Raw genomic sequence first — 21412 nt, 5'->3', positions numbered from 1 at the left:
CCTTTGCTATAAGGAATGCTAAGATGCCAATAGCACAGGAAGCCTGATCATTTGCTTCCCCTCCTAGCTTTCATGCAGATGGAAGCAACTGTCATAGCAAGCCAACAGGGCCTTTACACATACTGAGTAGCCCCTTACTCCTTGATTTAAGTAGGACAGTTTGGGATGATACAATCTGGCCCAAGGACTCACCCTATAGTTGCACTGAATTAGGCACTTACAACAGATCAATTACAGAAGACACATAAAACCAGATCAGTGTGCCATGCTGACAAGCTTCTCAAATAAAGGGGGGTGTAAATTACTTGCACATACAATTACCCATATTGCACATGGAACTGCTGTTTTGTTTTAAAAAATGCATGTGTTGGCAGGTACCCTATTTCTGTGGTTGTAGCTCCTTTGGAAATATGGCCTTACATGACCAATCTTACATTCCAAACAACCTGTGCATCACAATAATCTGTGGGAAAGCATCTCTTAAGTGATCCTAATGCTAAAGTTTAAATACTGTTATTGGATATTTGAAAGCTAGGTTACAATATTAATTAGTTCTGCTGTATCAGAATCTGCCCTTCAGGGGTCTTAGTAAAATCCCAATCAAAGTTGGCTGACAGAAGTCTGGCTCACTGTGCCACAAGACAGAGCAGGGTGTGAAAGGTGCCTCTGGGTTTCCCACTTTCAGAGCCAGACAGATGCATTGCTGAATTCACTTATCTAGGGCTTGGCTTGCATGTTCAGAAAAAGAATAAATGCTTTCTTTGGGCTAGATTATACTACTTTACTCATGTTGAGTATTCATGAACAGTCCCACTGAAATCAACTCAACTTGAGTAAAGTTGTCACGATCTGGCTCTTTGTGATGGTTTTAAAGTGAATGTGAGACAAAAGGGGCAAATGGCTGGTGACTGGAATAAAAAAGTAAGATGATCAAACTCTGATGGACCGGTCTTTAGTTCAAGCCGATGTGCAGTTCAGGAAAACCTAACACCTAAATGCCTGTCAGGTATCACTACAGAAAGTCTATGTGCCAAATCCCACAGCCATCACTGAGTCCTGCCTCTGATGGGATGCCATATACATTTATCTAATTAGAGAGTCATAGACTGTAAAGCCAGAAGAGATCATTATGATCATCTAGTCTGACCTGTATAACTTCCCCAACATAATTCCTAGAGCAAATCATTTAGAAAAACATCCCATCTTGATTTAAAAATGGTCAGTAATGGAGAATCCACCGCCACACTTGGTAAATTGTTCAAATGGTTAAATACTCTCACTGTTAAAAATGGCAGGTTTCAGAGTAACAGCCGTGTTAGTCTGTATTCGCAAAAAGAAAAGGAGTACTTGTGGCACCTTAGAGACTAACCAATTTATTTGAGCATAAGCTTTCGTGAGCTACAGCTCACCTCATCGGATGAAGTGAGCTTATGAAAGCTTATGCTCAAATAAATTGGTTAGTCTCTAAGGTGCCACAAGTACTCCTTTTCTTTTTACTGTTAAAAATGTATGCTTTATTTCCAGTCTGAATTTGTCTAGCTTAAATTTCCAGCGTTGGATCGTGTAATACTTTTCTCTGCTAGATTGAAGAGCCCCATTATCAAATATTTGTTCCTCATGTAGGTACTAATAGATGTAATCAAGTCACCCCTTAGCCTTCTCTTTGCTAAGCTAAATAGATTGAGCTCCTTGAGTCTATCATTGTAAGGAATAGTTTCTAATGCTTTAATCACACCTTTGGCTCTTCTCTGAAACCTCTCAAATTTCTCAACATCCTTCTTGAATTGTGGACACCAGAATTTGACATAGTGTTCCAGCAACAGTAACACCAGTGCCAAATACAGAAGTAAAACAACTCGGGATTCCACTCTTTATGCATCCCAGAATTGCGTTCGCTCTTTCGGCCACATCACACTGGAAGCTCATGCTCAGCTGATAATGCACTATGACCCCCCCAAATCTTTTTAAGAGTCACTGCTTCCCAGGATGCAGTCCCCCTCATGCAAATATAGCCTACATTCTTGGTTCCTAAATGTATACATTTACATTAAGCCATATTAAAACACGTTTGCTTGAGCCCCATTTACAAAGCAATCCAGATTGCTCTGAATCAGTGACCTGTACTCTTCATTTTTTTACACGCCCCCAATTTTTGTGTCATCCACAAACTGTATCAGTGATGATTTTATGTTTTCTTCTAGGTCATTGATAAAAATATTAAATAGTGTAGGGCCAAGAACCAATACCTGTGAGACCCTACTAGAAACAGACCTACTCAATGACAATTCCCCATTAAGGAGGAATTAAGGAGGCACCTTGGAGAAATGTGAAGACCAAAAGAGGTTGGTTGATGAGCGGTCTCTAATATTTCCTAGGCACGGTGGTGATGTTGAGGATAGGTCCCTCAATGGCTGTTAGCCAAGCTGGTCAGGGATGCAACCCCATACTCGAGATGTCCCTAAGCCTCTGACTGCAGAAACTGGGAGTGGATGACAGGGTATGGATCATTTGATAATCACCCTGTTCTGTTCATTCCCTCTGAAGCATCTGGCACTGGCCACTGTCGGAAGACAAAGATACTGAGCTAGATGGACCATGGGTCTGACCCAGTATGGCTGTTCTTACATTCTTATATACTTTCAATTTAAGGCTCTGGCTTTCTATGGAAGAAGGCGCATTTTCACACCCCATTAATAATACAAGGCAAAAGGCCTGATTCTCCTCTGAGATCACTGGACTTACACTGTGTCAAACCAGCGTAAGTCAGAGGAAATTCAAGTCCAACATAAAAACTAAAGCCATTTTCAAGTCTGCGTGCCCCAAGTTACACATCAAAGGCCATAGTTAGGCATCGAAATAAGTGGCTGCATATTCAGAGGTTCTGTGCTGCAGGTGTTCAGCAATTTATGTAAGTCAGTTCAGTGATATTTCTTTTTAGCCATCAAGGTTTGAAAATGTTACACTAAGGTCTCCATTTAAGGAGTATTCTGAGGGCATAACACGGCCACAATGCAGCTGGTTTGGGTTTACTTTCCACTTGCTCTCCAGGCAATCTCATAAGCACATACATAAGATAACAATGAAGCATTTAGAATAAAGGCAGTCAAGCTACAGAGGCCAGGATCAGGACAGATCCTCTGGGAGGCACGCATAGCCATTTCTCACAACAAAAATGCAGCTTTTTCAGAACAGTTCAACAGAAACACTTAAACTGGCAAAGTGTTTCTGGAAGATTATTCTCTGTGCGCATCCATTTTTAAGATACTTTTTTTTACTATAAGTCTAACCAGAGAGAAATATATCTAAAAATTCGGATCTGCCTGTACCTATCTCAAATATAATTCAAAGACCACTATTGTACACAGGAAGATAAAGAGGCTAGGAAGGAATTGTTACGTAAATAACAATTAGTCAAATTATTATTTCTTTTAAGCAACTGTACATTTTTCTCAGATATTTGGAAAGAACCGAGCATATTGTGGGCTCTGCTGAAATCTAAATGATAACATTCTCTTCATATGCTGAAATGGATATTTTAATGAGACATAAAAAGACTAAGAGGAACTGAGCCCAGATTGGCTAACACTGGGCTCAGGTTCAGTCAAAAGTGTACCCTCTACTTAGCAGGGAAGGAGAGCTAATAGTGGATGATATCAAGAAGGCTGAGGTGTTTAAAGCCTATTTTGCTTCAGTCTTGACTAAAAAGGTAAATGGTTACAGGATACGCAACACAATATTAATACAGGGAAGGAACGCAAGTCAAAATAGGGAAAAGAACAGGTTAAAGACTATTTAGATAGGTTACATGTATTCAAGTCAGCAGGGCCTGATGAAATTCATTCTAGGGTACTTAAGGAACTAGCTGAAGCAGTCTCTGAACTGTTGAAGTGAGGGCCTTCAAGAATTCATGAAGGATAAGTGAGGTCCTAGAGGACTGGAGAACGGCAAACACAGTACCTATCTTTTAAAGGGGAACAAAAATGACCCAGGAAATTATAGGCCAATAGGTTTAATTTCAATACCTGAAAAGATAGTGGAAGAAATTATTAAACAATTTGTAAGCACCTAGAGGATAAATAGGGTTATAAGGAATAGTCAGCATGGATTTGTCAAGAACAAACCATGCTAAACCAAACTAATTCCTTATTTGACAGGGTTATTGGCCCAGTTTGGGAGGTGGGGGGGAGCACTAGGCATTATATATTTTTATTTTAGTAAGACTTTTGACAGTTCCACATGACATTCTCATAAACAGATGAAATGACTATAAAATGGGTGCACAACTGGTTGAAAGACTGTACTCAAAGAATAGTTATCAATGGTTCACTGTCAAATCTAGTGGGATCCACCAGAGATCAGTCCCAGGTCTGGAAGTGAATATTTTCATTACTGTCTTGGATAATGGAGTAGAGCGTATGCTTATATAATCTGAGGACGACACCAAGATGAAGACATTGCAAGCACTTTAGAGGAGAGGATTATAATTCAAATTGATCTTGACACATTTGAGAATTGGTCTGAAATCAGTAAGAAATTCAGTAAAGACAAATGCAAAGAACTACGCTTAGGAAGAAAAAAAATCAGACGTACAACTACAAAATAGGGAATAACTGGTTAGGTAGTAATACCGTAGAAAAGGGTCAGGGGATTACAGTGGATCAAACTTTGAATATGAGTCAACAATGTGATGCCATTGTGAAAAAGGATAATATCATTCTGGAGTGAAATAGCAGTAGTGTTGTAAGACCTGGGAGGTAATTGTCCGGCTCTACTTGGCATTGGTGTGGACTCAGCTGGAGTATTCTGTCCAATTCTTGGTGCCACACTTCAGGAAAGATGTGGATAAACTGGAGAGAGTGAAGAGGAGTGCAACAAAAGTGATAAAAGGTTTAGAAAACCTGACCTATTAGGACAGGTTTAAAAAACTGGGCATGTTTGTCTTGAGGAAAGAAGACAGGGGGACCTGATAATCTTCAGACATATTAAGGGCTGTTATAAAGAGGATGGTGATCAATTGTTCTCCATGTCCACTGAAGGTAGGAACAAGAAGTAATGGGCTTAGTCTGCAGCAAGGGAGATTTAAGTTAGATATTAGGAATATCCATAAGGGTAGCTAAATTCTGAAATAGGTTCCAAGGGAGACTGTGGAATCCCCATCAATGGAAGGTTTTTAAGAACATGTTGGACAAACGTGTCAGGGATGGGTCTAGATTTACTTAGTCCTCCTCAGCGCAGTGGGCTGGTCTTGGTGACCTCTAAAGGTGCCTTCCAGTCCTATGGTTCTATGAAAAGTTTCATACACTCATAGAGGGTCCCAAAACAAGGTAACGTGTTTCATGTCTTCAGAAATCCTTGCAAACATTTTGCACATCAATAGTTTCTAGCCCATAATAGAAGAGAACGCAAGAGCAAGCATTTCATGGAGGTTTCTTTGACATCTAGATATCTTTTCAGTCTCAGAAAGCACTGATGCTGCTCTGAATGGTTCTCTACATGACATTCATCATTTGAGTAAATTTACCCTTGAAATGAAATTGGGAACCATGATGTAACAATTTCATAATATACTCAGTGACCAGAGATATTGTAGAAAATTGAATTCTGCATTACATCCTTCAAAAGAGAAGGTAATTTATTTCAACTGTGCTTCGCTGCTGCTTGAAGTATATCTCAGTTAAGTAAAGAAAATTGTTTATTTAGTGTCTATTATGTAAAGGAATCATGGAATTAAAACAAAAATGAAATACTATCCACCAAACTGTCAACATAGAATTATAATATATAACATATAAATACAACATAGAAATATATTTAATCATTCTTTTAATCGCACTGTTAAACAATAGAATACCAATTGAAATTTATTAAATAATTTGGATGTTTTTCTACATTTTCAACTATATTGATTTCAATTACAACACAATACTAAGTGCACAGTGCTCACTTTATATTATTTTTATTACAAAAATTTGCACTGTAAAAATGATAAACAAAAGAAACAGTACTTTTCAATTCACCTCATACAAGTACTGTAGTGCAATGTTTTTATCATGAAAGTGCAACTTACAAATGTAGATTTTTTTTTGTTACATAACTGCTCAAAACCAAAACAATATAAAACTTTAGAGTGTACAAGTCCACTCAGTCCTGTTCAGCCAATCTCTCAGACAAACGAGTTTGTTTACATTTAATGGAGATAATGCTGCCTACTTCTTACTTACAATGTCACCTGAAAGTGAAAACAGGCATTCGCATGGCACTTTTGCAGCCAGCATTGCAAGGTGTTTACATGCCAGATATGCTAAACATTTGTATGACCCTTCATGCTTCGGCCACAATTCCAGAGGACATGCTTCCATGCTGATGACATGTTGAAAAAAGATGGCATTAATTAAATGTGTGACTGAACTCCTTGGGGGAGAACTGTATGTCTCCTGTTCTGTTTTACCCACATGTTGCCATATATTTCATGTTATACCAGTCTCAGATGATGACCCAGCACATGTTGGTCATTTCAGAACACTTTCACTACAGATTTGACAAAATGCAAAGAAGGTACCAGTGTGAGATTTCTAAAGATAGCTACAGCACTTTACCCAAGGTTTAAGAATCTGAAGTGCCTTCCAAAATCTGAGAGGGATGAGATTTGGAGCATGCATTCAGAAGTCTTAAAAGAGCAACACTCCGATGTGGACACTTCAGAACCCGAATCAGCAATGAAGAAAATCAACCTTCTGCTGGTGGCATCTGACTCAGATGATGAAAATGAACATGCGTTGATCCACGCTGCTTTGGATCATTCTCAAGCAGAACCCATCATCAGCATGGACACATGTCCTCTGGAATAGTGGTTGAAGCATGAAGGGACATATGAACCTTTTGCGCATCTAGCATACAAATATCTTGTGACGCCAGCTACAACAGGGCCATGCAAATGCCTGTTCTCACTTTCAGGTGACATTGTAAACAAGAAGCGGGCAGCATTATCTCCTGCAATTGTAAACACACTTATTTTCTGACAGATTGGCTGAACAAGAAGTAGGACTGAGTGGATTTGTAGGCTCTAAAGTTTTACATTGCTTTATTTTTGAATGCAGATGTTTTTGGTACATAATTCTACATTTGTAAGTTCAACTTTCATGATAAGGAGATTGCACTACAGTACTTCTATTAAGTGAACTGAAAAATTTATTTTATTTTTTACACTGCATTTGTAATAAAAATAAATATAAAGTGAGCACTGTACACTTTGTATTCTGTATTGTAATTGAAATCAATATATTTGAAAATGTAGAAAATATCCAAAAATATTTAAATAAATGGTATTCTGTTATTGTTTAAATGCATGATTAATCGTGAGACTAATTGCGATTTTTTAAATTGCACGATTAATGACAATGAATTTTTAAATCGCTTAACACCTGTGGATCTTATGAATCTCATCAGTGGAAAGATACTGTCTAGCATAATGGCTTCACTTTCAAATTACCAGAGATGACAGAAGTAGTGAAACTTTAGTTTATTGAGAATATGGGGCATACAAAGATGCGGAGTTTATAATAGGCTGCTTGGGAGAAAAGTACCATCTTTTGCAGACTGGGTAGCTCAGGAGATTGGTAATACTCTGTACAACATCTCACTTACCGTTTGCTGATATGAATCTGAGCCAAGTCAGTAGAAAATGAAAACTCTGATCATTTGAAGGCTGTTTTGTGGCCTATGACAAATGAATTTGGTGATCTCAGTCCAATTCAAAAGCCCACATCACTTAGCCCTGATCCAAACCACACTGAAGTAAATGGAAAGGCTCCTATTAAATTAAATGGATTTTGGATCAAGATTTTATTTACATTCTCAGCAGAGACATCAAGGACTGGAAAGACATGAAGACTGACCTATTCTTTCTCTCCTGGAGGTGGTCAGTTCTGGTTGGGCTGAGGGGATGAGAGGCACTATGGTCCAGTGGATAGGGCATTGGCGTGGTTACTCATAAAACCTGGCTTCTACTTCTGGCTCTGCCACTGACCTGCTCTATGACTTGAATGAGTCACTTCACGTTCCTTTGCTTCTCTTTGCTCTCCACTTTTATTTCAATTTTTTATTTATATTTTAGCTCTTCATGGCAGGGACTGTTTCTTATTATGTTTTTTATACAGTGCCTAACACAATGAGGCCCCTATCTTGACTGGGGAGTCTAGTCACTTGTGTAATATAAATAATAACACAATTGTTTGCATTACTGTAGTTCTCAGAAACCTCAATCAAGATTGGGTCTTTATTGTTCTGGGCATTGAACCAACATATATGAAGACATGATCTCTGCTCTGAAGTGGCTTAAAGAATCACTTCTGGTTCTATTAATGGTGGACATTTCAATCAGATGACTATCAGAATATTTCAGAACCCTGATCCATCCCTTGTGTTTTCATTTCTGTTTTAAATGGTGATGAGTTACACTCAGAAACTTTCTGCGGCATCACAAGACAACAGCCCATTTTTTAATTGTTACCCATATTAAAAGAAATAAAGAAATTACTTTACCTAAGATGATAATCCACTGCATGTCACAGTTATCAGTGTTGCTTTATACCAAACACCTATATTGATGTGCGGCATAGATGAGTGGGAGACACCAGTTTCTGGCAGGTATCCACTCCAGATACCTAATCTACCGATGAGATTTCAAGTAATTAGATACAGAACATTCAATTCTCCTCTCACACTGATTTTTCACTGGTATAATGACATTGACTTCAATGGCTTGACAGCTGATTTACAGATGTGTAAGTGAGAGGAGACTCAGTCCCCCTCACTTTTCCCCCACTCATGCTATTATTTCAGGAAGTACATCATCTGGAAATGTTTCTAGGAATGGCAGCCATTCAGAACAAGCTGAAGCTATGATGTAATCTGTGGTTGTTTAACTGGTATGGCAGCTCTGAGAAAGAAGAGATCCAAGCAAGTGAAGTCCACTTATTCTGCAATAGCAACAACATGTGAGCTCTAAGTATCCTGGGTTATTTATTCCCTGTTTGACCCACACATGATATGAAATGTGCTTGCAGACTGCTTGCAAATTATACATTTCATGCATGATTGCATGAAAAAGTAGGCCAAACTCTCAACTACTCAGGAAGTTCACATGAAATGTGCATGTGACCCTAAAGAAAAAGGACCTATGACTTGTGAAGTAGTTGTACTGTCTAATTAGCATGGTAATTTAACTTCCAAACATAGTATGGTTAAACTTTAATAATGTTGGAATCTCTTAAAACAGATGTTCTCAGACAGATTTCTGTTTTATCCACTAATGACTGTCGTACACAATTATGTCTCTGGTTTCAAAGGGTTACTGGGTTTACCTGCTGGTAAGCAAATGCTGATAAGTCACAGCAAACAAATGTACTTAAGCCAACACCCTGGTGAGTCCAACAGAGATAGTTGGGCTACTATTGTGGAGGTAAGAGAACTAGACTGTGATGCAGTTACAATAATTCAAAGAGGAGGACAGTGTAATCACCAGCGTTTGCAGTGTCTGCATTAGCTTCTCTGTAGAACACTCTCCTACTATGATCCCTGAAAAGTTGTGCTGTAGGTCCTCCTCTAGACTTCTTGGGTCAGCAAGGAGTGTTGCCTGAACTTCACAAACTAGCTGAGGAAAAAGGAAAATTGCCACAGCTTAGAGTGTCACAGACAGGCAGGAGGCAGCTACAGAGGAAGAGGGACATCCTGTGTATATGAAGGTTAGGAATGATCCGTTGGGGCCCTGCATACTTCATGTTGGGCCTGATCCAAAATCCACTGAAGTCAGTGGAAAGACTCATTGACTCCAGTGGACTTTGGATCAGGCCCAGAGGACTGTACAAACCCTACAACAAACCCTGGACTTTGGCATAACACCAACTTCCTGCAATGTGACTGGAAGGCTTGAGGCAGGAAATACATGTTTATTCCCATACCCAGGAAATACCATACATGTGTATGGTTTACCAGCTTAGTTATGAACACATGAAAATAGGGGTGCATGCTGGAAATGCTAACAAGATCTGTAATTACAGAGCACTGCTGTCACAAGTGGATCAGAGTGGGAAATGGTTTTCCTGTCCCATGAAAATTCTTGAGATTTTAAAAACATTTCCTGTAAAAAACTGAAATCTTGAATATTTTCACAAATCAAAAAGGCCAAAAAAAAAAAAATTGGCTCAGTCACTCAAAATGTTTTGCTTTAATAATTTTGCAACATATTTCAGTTGTGACTTCTTACATTCTTTAAAACTTTGTTTTACTATAAACTAACTAAAAGTCATTTTGAAATAAAAAAACCGAATTGTGCATGTTGAAAATTTTTGCCAATGTGAAAACTCCTCTGCCCCCAAGACAGCAAATTTCTAGAAAGCACGTAAGAGGATGATTCATTACCAAGGGAGTGTGTCTGTAGCCTATCTATCTTAGAACTGAACTGACATGTTTCAAAAGAGAAACAATGCCAAAAAAAATCTAATCTAGGTATTTATTGGAACCTTTACAACATAGGATCAAATGAGATGGATTTTGAGTATGACGCTACTTACAAAACACAGAAAAAACAAGACCCAAGAGCAAACAAATTGTCACGTCTTGATTTGTTTCACACCTGCAGGAGGAACACTGTGAAAATAAGCAAACTTTGCTTCTCTGTTATATCCCTTACTTCTATCTGGGCCAGTCTTTTCTATTTAGATTAGTGGTTTTTAACCTGTGGTCTGCAGATCCCGAGGTTTCCGCACATTATGTCTAAGTGGTCCATGAAAGGTTACCATTACCGTAGAACAGTGGTTTTTAACCTGTCGTCTGTGGACCCATGGGGGTCCATAGACTATGTCTGAGATTTCCAAAGAGCTCTGCATCTCCATTTGAACATGTTTAGGGATCCTGCAAATGAAAAGGCTGAAAACCACTGATATAGATTGTGAGCCCTGCAATATAGGGACAGTTTATTACTCCATGTTTGTGCACTGCCCAGTATAATGGAACCCCATTCATGATTGGGCCCCAGGCACTACCAGGGTAGAAATATATAAATACGACTGATGCACCAGGAACAAAATGAAAAGGAGGACTTGTGGCACCTTAGAGACTAACCAAGTGCCACAAGTCCTCCTTTTCTTTTTGCGAATACAGACTAACACGGCTGTTACTCAGGAACAAAATAACCCACTAGCCAAGGTCTTCCATTCACATATTCCTCATTTACCCGCCATAATTTGCCCACTGGCAAATCAAGTGCTGACAGCAGTAAGGGAAACCATGTTTTTATATCATTTCTCTTCCTGGTATGGGATAATTCCAGAAATGGCTGTCCAATCAGGGCCATCAGTGCTATGATGGGATTATACCATATAGATACATAGCGGCAAAATTGTTAAAAGTTAACTAGTGATGTTAGGAGCCTCAGGTTTGTGGGTAGCTGATTTGAAACCCCTGAGTGCTGCTTGATTTTCAGAAAGAGCTGAGCAACCACCCTCTGAAAGTGAAGCCGCTTTAGCGTGTCTCAAACCGGGCATCCCCAAAAGAGGTACCCGCTATCACTAGTCACTTTTGACTATCTTGAACCGCGGATCTCAGACAATCCTCCAGGTAGTAGGTTGCTGTTATTCAGTCCAACTCTAATAAAAGATGCTGTCTTGCTGTAACTATTTTTATTGTTATCGTTATTCTCATGAGTTTATAGAGCACCTTCTCGGTGAGGCAGTTCCTTCATAACATTAAGAAAGCTAAAAACATAGCCAATAGTTCCACAAATTCAATCAAAATAATAAATAAATAAATGTAGTTCTTCTGTGTAGATTAATGAATGAAGGTTGGGTCCAATTGCTTGGGGAGAAGCATACCTGACGCTCTGCTGTATATTAGTGTTGTATATCGTCATATGGAAAGGATGGGTTTAAGATCAGCTATTAAGCAATGTAGCAATATAATTTCACAGGGATAAATTAGGGGAAGAAATTCCAGGGAGGAGCTGCCAGCCCCAGGGACCAGAGGAATGGATACCAGCAGAAGCAGACACAGAGGGACCGGTGGACACTGATGATGTAATCAGAATCCTTTATACTGGTTTGGCTGGACACTCTCTCCCCAGTGCTCACTGACTGTTTGCTCCAACTCCCTCCCCCACATTCTCTGCACCCAAGCCTCACTCCACCAACCCTGCACACCCTTCTCCTTTCTCACCCTACTATTTCTCCCCTGCCCTGTCCCCCTACCTGCTCTCCCTTCCCTTGTCTGTCTAGCTAATCCCCTCTTAACTAAATGCCAGCCATATAATTTTTTTAAATTGTAATACTCACATGGTGTTTGCAGACTGACTCTACTTCCTCTATTTGTGTATTATATCCCTTCCCTTACCCTTTATCTGTTTTGTCTATTTAGATTGTAAGCTCTTTGGGACAGGTACAGTCTCTTACTCTGTGTCTGAACAATGCCTAGCCAATAGGATCCCGAACTCCATTGATCCCTAGTTGTTACAATATTAATGTATTATTATTAATTATTATTATTAATATTAAAATCCTGGACTGCACCAGTAAGGAGATTGGAAATCCATTATTGCTACATATACTGGATCTGTATGGGCCTGGCCAACAGAGACAGATTAACCCAATACATATCTATGTTTGCATAAACACAATCTATATTCATTCTGAGATGCCAGTTCAGACAGCTGATGGCAGCTGTCCATTTCCTCGTCTTCTAACAGATTCTCTTGTTCATATCCCATCCTGTCGCTGGCATGGTTCTCCTCCAGGTGCATGGCCAGCATGCACCTACAGCTCCTCCCCTAGACTGGCACAGCTATAACGGCTGAAGTCATGCCAGACTGCCTCAGATTCCACTTAGCTGTCTAGTTCCCTTCATTGTTACCACTCCCCTGTTTACATATCTGCCCACTTCTCCAGAATGGTGGTCCTATAATTGCTGTACCCTAGTCCTGGGCGTCATGAGCCTATTGGTTAATGTGGCCTTGCTAACTGATCCAGAGGGCAGCTGGCTCAGTTCAGAAAAGAAGGGGGGCAGAAGGGCTCTGAACACATAGCCTATATTCAAGGCGAATGGAACTGCTGGCAGAGGACTGTGAAAATGAACTCCTTGCTCCACACCCTGAACTCACCTTTGTTTATCCTGCTTCCTCTCTCCCGCACTTGCAGCTGTAGGGTCCAGGATAGAGCCATAAAATCAAACCAAACCAAATGGTACCTTGAGTCACAACTCCTATCCTTGATACAGCTCTGGTCTGGATCTGTCAGCTAGGAGTGCCATATTAAGTGTGTATATTCCATTCATGGTTCCACCCAGCTGTTGGTCAGCTGTGCACGTGCTCCATCCCCTCAACATATCCTCCCAATGCCTAGGTAGAACAGAATCTATGACTATCCCATGGAGAAGTTGAGCATCCTGAAAAATCTAGTCAGACACCAAGATATCAAGAATATGTTTCCCAGTAGGAAGGATCATGCCTGATCTCTAACTTTTTGGTGCTCCTTGAAATACCATGGCAATGCTTACTTACAAAGATGTTTTATTCTTTGATAGATCAGAAGAATAGATGAACATTAGAAAGCCTGATTTCCAACAGTGCTCTAGGTTCCACATCTTTTGTGCCTGTTAGAAAATGGATGCATTTAAGTTATTGAGCTCAACATAATTAAAATGTATCCAACAGCTTTAAAACTTTTGAAAATGTACAATGTTAGCAACAGAGCTGTGCAGGAACCAGAATTTCCTTTCTGCAAAAAATTTTCAATTTTCTGTAAAACATAATTATCTAAAAAAAATCATTTGGGGTTGATCAGAGCATTCTGTTTTGATCAAATCTAAATGTTTCATTCTGATTTCAATATTTTACTTAAAAATAAGCAAAATTCAGGTCAAAAAGACATTATGAAAAAAAATTAAATTTTTTTCTGATAATGAATTTTTTTAAAGTGGAAAATATTATAAAATGGAAAATCAGAACATTTGACCTTATCAAAATCCTTTCCCCCATTTTTTAAAATAAAATTTTGTTGTAATTGACATGCTCCTTTAGACAATACAGCATTTTCCAATGGAAATATGTTTTGTCTGAAAAAATGTGACAACCTCTAGTTAGCCTGTGAGATGAAAGAGTGGATCTTTTAGCACTCGCTATTAAATGACTGTTGAGATGTCTCTGTTATGCAAAAACAAACTACAGCAGAGAGATGATAAAAAGAACTCATTATTCCAGAGATAGCTCTTGCTAACAAGTGTGTGCACATAGCCAAAATGGAGAACTTCCTTAATATCCTTCATGAGATCATTTCAAACTGGAGTAAATCAAAACACTGAGTTTCAAACATCCCTCAAATTCCAAGGCTGTTTGAAATACATCCTGAAGCTTCAATGTTCCTTGCCCCCCAGTCCCCAGTCTGTCCTTTATGTTTTAGATTGCAAGCTCTTGAGGACAGTGACCTGTCCTAATATACAGACCCTGGTACATTTTTGGGTGCTATATAACTAGTAGTAATACTCTGAATCTGAACTTTGCAAATGTGCCACATCGAAGTGTAAGCAGTGTCAGGATGAGCTCCACCCTGACATCTGGTGGTGAGGTGTGGCAAGTTGTGGAAAAGAACTTCAGGGGCCGATCTCATTTGCATAGGCACACCCACCACGCCTAGAATGAGACCATAGCTGCCCAAATGGTCACTGTGGCTGCTGTGGGATCCCCAGTGTCTCTGTTATTGGGGCAGGAAGAATAAATTGTTATTACCCTGATTATGGGAACTGTGCTTGGCCTTTTGTTATGATGGAGGGATTCACCATCAACTAAGTAGCACTCGCTAGGCAAGGGTCATGGGTTCCAAAACTGTGTAAATGGAGAGAGGCTGGGGACAAGTAGTAATACTTAGTGGCATGGGCCCCTTGGTGAGGGCCTTACATGCTGATTGCACTTCCTCCTCTCTCCACCGTGGAATATCAGAGCTAATTTTGATTTCATTAGAAGTCTAGTTATAGGCTGCTGAGCTCACTTTGGGCTGACAGTGCACCAGCACTGGGGCTCCCCTACTATAAGCTGAATTCACCTAAGAGCTGAAATCACTGAGTGTTGTGTTAAGTAGTGGGGGAGCCTGAAGATCTATTGTGGAGCAGTTTGCGGGACGGCTGGTGAAGCAGTTCGACGCGGAGCAGTGTGTGGATGGCAGGAGCTGCTTGTGGGCCGTGGAGCTGAGCGAAGGAGTTCGTGGGGCGGCTGGTGGAGTGGAGCGCAGCTGAGCGAAGGAGTTCGTGGGGCGGCTGGCGGAGTGGAGCGCCGCTATGGAGCTATGGGGCGGTCAGCTTCAGATCACGTAAGGTGCCTCTTACCCCCGTCCCATTTCCACCCAGGTTGGGAGGTAAAGCTCCGCCAATAAACTTTCGAACTCTGGGGCTGCCCTGTCCAGGGACAGAGACTTTTGGGGCATTGGACTTTTGGGACTTCGGGTGATTTGGGGTTGCTGGACTCAAGAACCAAAGGGAAAAGGGCATGCCCCAATTTGCCTGGGGTGGGGTTGTTTTTGCTCATGGGTTGTGTTATGAATCCTGTTGGTGGTGTTTCCCCAACATAATGCCACATTGTTTCTCTCTGTTATTAAAAGACTTTTGCTACACTCAGACTATGTGCTTGCGAGAGGGGAAGTGTTGCCTCTTGGAGGCGCCCAGCGGGGGTGGTATATATTTGTCCCAGGTCACTGGGTGGGGGCTCGAGCTGGTTTGCATTGTGTTATTGGAATGGAACCCCTAGATATTGAACCCGGCCCTTGTTGCTGCCAACTCTGACGGGCAGAAGGGTTACAGAAGGTTGCCAGCTTTCTAATTGCTGAAAACCAGACACCTCTGCCCCACCCCTTCCCCCAGGCCCTGCCCCTACTCACTCCTCTCCCCACCTCCCCGCATCGCTCACTGCCCCTGTCCCGGGACTCACTTGCCTCCTGAAGAGCTGGGCTGACCTGGAGCCTGCCTGCCTGCCCAATCAGGGCACAGTGGGGCTGAGGAGGGGGTTGGTCCCTGGAGGGTTCGGGGCAGGAGCACAGCAAGGTTGGGGGTGGGGGTCGGTCCCCTGAGCGAGAGGCCGGAGTGGGAGCACAGCGGGGCGAGGACAGACAGGATCCCCCCTCCCAGGTGGTGGCAACTCTGGTACCTACCTCTCTGCTGGAGAGGCTGGAGCTGGGTCCAGGAGCCAGCCTGCCACTTCTCTCCCTCAGCAGCTAAGCGGAGAGCAGCTCCTCCAGGCTCCAGCAGCAGCTGCTGCTCTTCCTGTCTCTCAGCAGGGACCCTGATTGTGGTTACTCTGGTAACCGGACTTTTAGTGTGTGGTCAGCACTGCTGACCAGATGCTGTCAGGTCCCCTTTTCAACCAGACTTTCTGGTCAAAAACTAAACACCTGGCAACCCTAGTCCCATCTTTGTCATGAGCCAATCCAGAAACCCAGATCAGAACACCCTGTATTTTGGTGGTGTTTGAAATCCGATCTGAAAGCAGATTCAGATCGTTTGGCATGACGCCATCTTTACCTTCAAAACACAATCATTACAAATTTATTGTATTTTTGCAGCATGGATAGCTAGACAAAACTGAAAAAAGGCAGGCAGTAATGCAGTAGTTGATGTGTGCTTGGTTGATATAGTGATATATGCATGTGGTGCCAGTGGATAATTCAGGACTGATAAGTGAAAAGCTAGCATTTTCTCACTGCTCCATGAAGGATGCAATGATGTGAGCAATCATAAGAGTCTGGCAGTGATTGTTCTCTGTGCTGCCAGCAAGTTGGATGAAGAATTACTGAAACTCAGTCTGTTTCAGGGGAAAGAAATCTCACACAAATAAATAAATCTACGAAAGAATTGCTCTTCTAAATGCAACTTTATTGACTGGATAATTCCCTGGCATTGTTGTTGAGACAAGGTGATTAAAACTAAAGAGGTAACTGGATTTGCCAGTCTGGTTAACTGCTTGGAGGGTTGTTACTTAGCTAACCTACAGTAGGAGAAAAGGGATGAGCATGAGGAAACTGGAATGACAAGAAGAGACAGAGCTCAATTAGTATAACTGATCTTTTTCTATTGCATGTTGTTTGTCTCTTTAGCTTTGCCCCAACAGCTAATAGTTTGAAGAAACCATTTCCTTTCTTGAGCAAGAAGTGAGAGTGTATCATCAAAACAAATGTGCTTGTGATATATATGAAAAAACACTATGTGATCCAACTTGTCTAGTAAAATATGGTCAATTCATACAACATGTAGCAGGACTATGATAAGCAGCTATGGAGCACTGGACATTTTGAGGTCATTTTGAGAGGATCCACAGGAGGTCAACAGCTTTCAGAAGCATGGGAACTGGATACAATTGCATGGGAACATACTAGTCACTAGCTTTCAGCATTTCTGCTAAAGGGATAACATTTCATGAAGATTATATTTAACAAGCTGAACCCTTTGCAGTTAGAAGGGCTACAAATTGATTTTTTTTTATTATTCACTATTATTTGTATGACGATAGCACTTAGGAGTCAGTCAAGGACCAGGAACCCCTTGTGCTAGGTGCTATACGCATGCAGAACAAAAAGGTAGTTCTTGCCCTCAAAGAGTTTACAATCTAAGTACAAGGCAAGAGACAACAGATGGAGAGAGAACGACAAGGGTGGAAACAATGAGACAATATCGGTCAACATGACAGGCAGTGGTCACGGTACACCAACAGCCAACTGTCAAGTTTTTTGTAGGCCTCATGACAGTGGTGAGTTTTAAAGAGCGATTTGAAGGAGGAAAATGAGGTAGCTTTGTGAATGTTTACAGGGAGCTCTTCCCAAGCATGAGACGCAGCATGGGAGAAAACACAAAGGTGTTTGTTTGAAGATTTAACAGTGGACAATGGAGGCTGGCATTACTGGACAATCAGAGGAGGAAGTCACCATGTCCCTACAGAATGAGAGAGGATAGGTAGGATGGAAATAAGCTGTGAAGGGCTTTGAAAGTGAAGAAAAGCAGTTTATGTTTGTTGTGATAGAAAGGGGGAGGCCACTGGAGGGATGTGAAGGGGGGGCGTGATATGATCCAAGTGATGAGCTAGGAAAATGATTTCTGCAGCAGCATTCAGAGTGGATATGAGCAGGGCAAGATTGCAATTGGCAAGGCCAGAGAAAAGGTTACGCAGACAAAATCTTCATGATTTACACATAGCCTGGATGTGAGGACCTAGAGAGAGATTCAAGTAGAAAATGATGCCCAGGTTAGGGGCCCGAGCAACAGGTAGGATGATGATGTTGTCCACAGTGACTGAGAAAGGAGGTGGAAGGGAACATTTGGGAGGAAAGATTAAGAACTCTATTTTAGCTATGTTGAGCTTGAGCTGATGGCTAGACATCCAGGAGAAGATGTTAGAATGATAGACCGAGATTTTAGTTTGGACAGGATCCAGTCTGGAGTAGAGAGGTAGATCTGTGAGTTGTCAGCATATAGAGATGGTAGTTGAATTTGTGTTTGCAGATGAGATTAACCAACAATGAGGTATAGAGGGAAAAAGCCCTGTGGAACCCACACAGAAAGTTGGGGGTGGGGGATGATGAGGATTCTCCAAAGGACACACTGATGGAGCAATTAGAGAAGTAGGAGGAGAACCAGAAGACGACAGTTATAGAAGCCAAGGTAAGTCTTAGGGTATGTCTTCACTGCAGAGTAGTTCAAGATCTCTCTTCTTGTGTTAGCCTAGCTTGAGTATCAGTAGCCACACTGCAAAATAATACTGGAACAGCACAGAGTGTTTTTGCTGGCAGCATCCCCACTGCATTACTAGCTGGAGCATCAGACCCACTTAAGCTTCAACCCACAGCCCCTGACCAGCTAGAGTTTTTAGAGCTAGAGATTGTTTTGTATGGCTAGGAACTGGGTTATGGGCCGCATTTCAATTACACCCTGAGCTTACAAGCCAGTGAAGTCAAGACCTTAGCGGCAAAAATTACTGAACTTCAAGAAAGTGCTGTGCAGAAATAGAGTGGGCTAAAGAACTGATCATCCCTAACATTATTTTCATAACTGGATACAATTAACTTAGGCTTCAATAAAGACTGGGAGTGGATGGGTCATTACACAAAGTAAAACTATTTCCCCATGTTTATTTCCCCTACTACTGTTCTTGTCAACTGCTGGAAATGGCCCACCTTGATTATCACTACAAAAGGTCCTCCCCCCACGCTCTCCTGCTGGTAATAGCTCACCTTAAGTGATCACTCTGGTTACAGTGTGTATGGTAACACCCATTGTTTCATGTTCTCAATGTATATAAACCTCCCCACTGTATTTTCCACTGCATGCATCCGATGAAGTGAGCTGTAGCTCACGAAAGCTTATGCTCAAATAAATTTGTTAGTCTCTAAGGTGCCACAAGTCCTCCTTTTCTTTTTACAGATACAGACTAACACGGCCGCTACTCTGAAACCTGTCATTATTTTCATCACGCATGTTCCCTGGTTTCTAATATATTCACACTATATTAAAAAGAAACAACCAAAATAGCTACCAACAGCATAATATATAAAGCCCTGCAAATCTCTGGATATCTGCGGACCATGTCTGTGGATTGGATGCAGATACAACTTTTGTATCTGTGCAGGACCCTAATAATATCTGTTTCCTTTCCTTGTCTACAGCAAACACTTATCCACATATATTATTTATTGACCTCTGCAAATCAATGCTGGCATCACCAAAAAGTGCAAAAATAATAAAAATATTGATCTGATTTTTACTAGGTGGATTCAACTTATATATAAGCAAATTTGCACCCCCTCCCATGCACTGTTTTTCTGCTCAAAATTGCTTGTGTGCCCAGGTGATCAAATCTGTGCAGATGGGTTTAAAAGCAGAATACGTTAAAGGACTGTGCCCTTTCAGAATTACATTTTTTATCAATGTAGTGTGAGGAGACAGAGAATAATTAATTGGAAGGCACACAGACTGTAAGCACAAATAATTAACTTTTTAAAGTGTACTTGTGGCACCTTAGAGACTAACAAATTTATTTGAGCATAAGCTTTCATGAGCTACAGCTCACTTCATTGGATGCATTCAGTGGAAAATACAGTGGGGAGGTTTATATACATTGAGAACATGAAACAATGGGTGTTACCATACACACTGTAACCAGAGTGATCACTTAAGGTGAGCTATTACCAGCAGGAGAGCGGCGGGCGGGGGAACCTTTTGTAGTGATAATCAAGGTGGGCCATTTCCAGCAGTTGACAAGAATGTCTGAGGAACAGTGGGAGGTGGGGGGGGGGGAAATAAACATGGGGAAATAGTTTTACTTTGTGTAATGACCCATCCACTCCCATTCTCTATTCAAGCCTAAGTTAATTGTATCCAGTTTGCAAATTAATTCCAATTCAGCAGTCTCTCCTTGGAGTCTGTTTTTGAAGTTTTTTTGTTGAAGAATTGCAACTTTTAGGTCTGTAATTGAGTGACCAGAGAGATTGAAGTGTTCTCCGACTGGTTTTTGAATGTTATAATTCTTGATGTCTGATTTGTGTCCATTTATTCTTTTATTTAGAGACTGTCCAGTCTGACCAATGTACGTGGCAGAGGGGCATTGCTGGCACATGATGGCATATATCACATTAGTAGATGTGCTGGTGAACGAGCCTCTGATAGTGTGGCTGATGTGATTAGGCCCTATGATGGTGTCCCCTGAATAGATATGTGGACACAGTTGACAACGGGCTTTGTTGCAAGGACAGGTTCCTGGGTTAGTGGTTCTGTTGTATGGTGTGTGGTTGCTGGTGAGTATTTGTCTCAGGTTGGGGGACTGTCTGTAAGCAAGGACTGGCCTGTCTCCCAAGATCTGTGAGAGTCATGGGTCGTCCTTCAGGATAGGTTATAGATCCTTGATGATGCGTTGGAGAGGTTTTAGTTGGGGGCTGAAGGTGATGGCTAGTGGCGTTCTGTTATTTTCTTTGTTGGGCCTGTCCTGTAGTAGGTGACTTCTGGGTACTCTCCTGACTCTGTCAATCTGTTTCTTCACTTCAGCAGGTGGGTATTGTAGTTGTAAGAATGCTTGATAGAGATCTTGTAGGTGTTTGTCTCTGTCTGAGAGGTTGGAGCAAATGCGGTTGTATCGTATAGCTTGGCTGTAGACAATGGATCGTGTGGTGTGGTCTGGGTGAAAGCTGGAGGCATGTAGGTAGGAATAGCAGTCAGTAGGTTTCCGGTATAGGGTGGGGTTATGTGACCATCGCTTATTAGCACCGTAGTGTCCAGGAAGTGGATCTCTTGTGTGGATTGGTCCAGGCTAAGGTTGATGGTGGGATGGAAATTGTTGAAATCATGGTGGAATTCCTCAAGGGCTTCTTCTCCATGGGTCCAGATGATGAAGATGTCATCA

General features: G+C 41.3%; 1 protein-coding gene across 4 annotated transcripts in view; it reads right to left on the bottom strand.

The window, feature by feature from the left end:
- C6H14orf132 (chromosome 6 C14orf132 homolog) overlaps positions 1–21412 on the bottom strand; it is a 78945-nt gene that overhangs the window by 26451 nt on the left and 31082 nt on the right. For 2 of the 4 annotated variants that reach the window (XR_012159553.1, XM_073349579.1), the window contains exon 2: positions 9521–9652. The exons of the other annotated variants lie outside the window; for them this stretch is intronic. Coding sequence is in view for 1 of the 2 variants with exons in the window: in XM_073349579.1 (XP_073205680.1) it covers positions 9521–9652 (132 nt within the window). In the remaining variant the exon portion in view is untranslated. The remainder of the gene's footprint in view (positions 1–9520; positions 9653–21412) is intronic. 4 annotated transcript variants of the gene reach the window in all.

This window comes from Lepidochelys kempii, chromosome 6, assembly GCF_965140265.1.
Source record: "Lepidochelys kempii isolate rLepKem1 chromosome 6, rLepKem1.hap2, whole genome shotgun sequence".
In the NCBI taxonomy this organism is placed as follows: domain Eukaryota; kingdom Metazoa; phylum Chordata; order Testudines; family Cheloniidae; genus Lepidochelys; species Lepidochelys kempii.
This window is presented reverse-complemented; position numbering and strand designations above follow the sequence as displayed.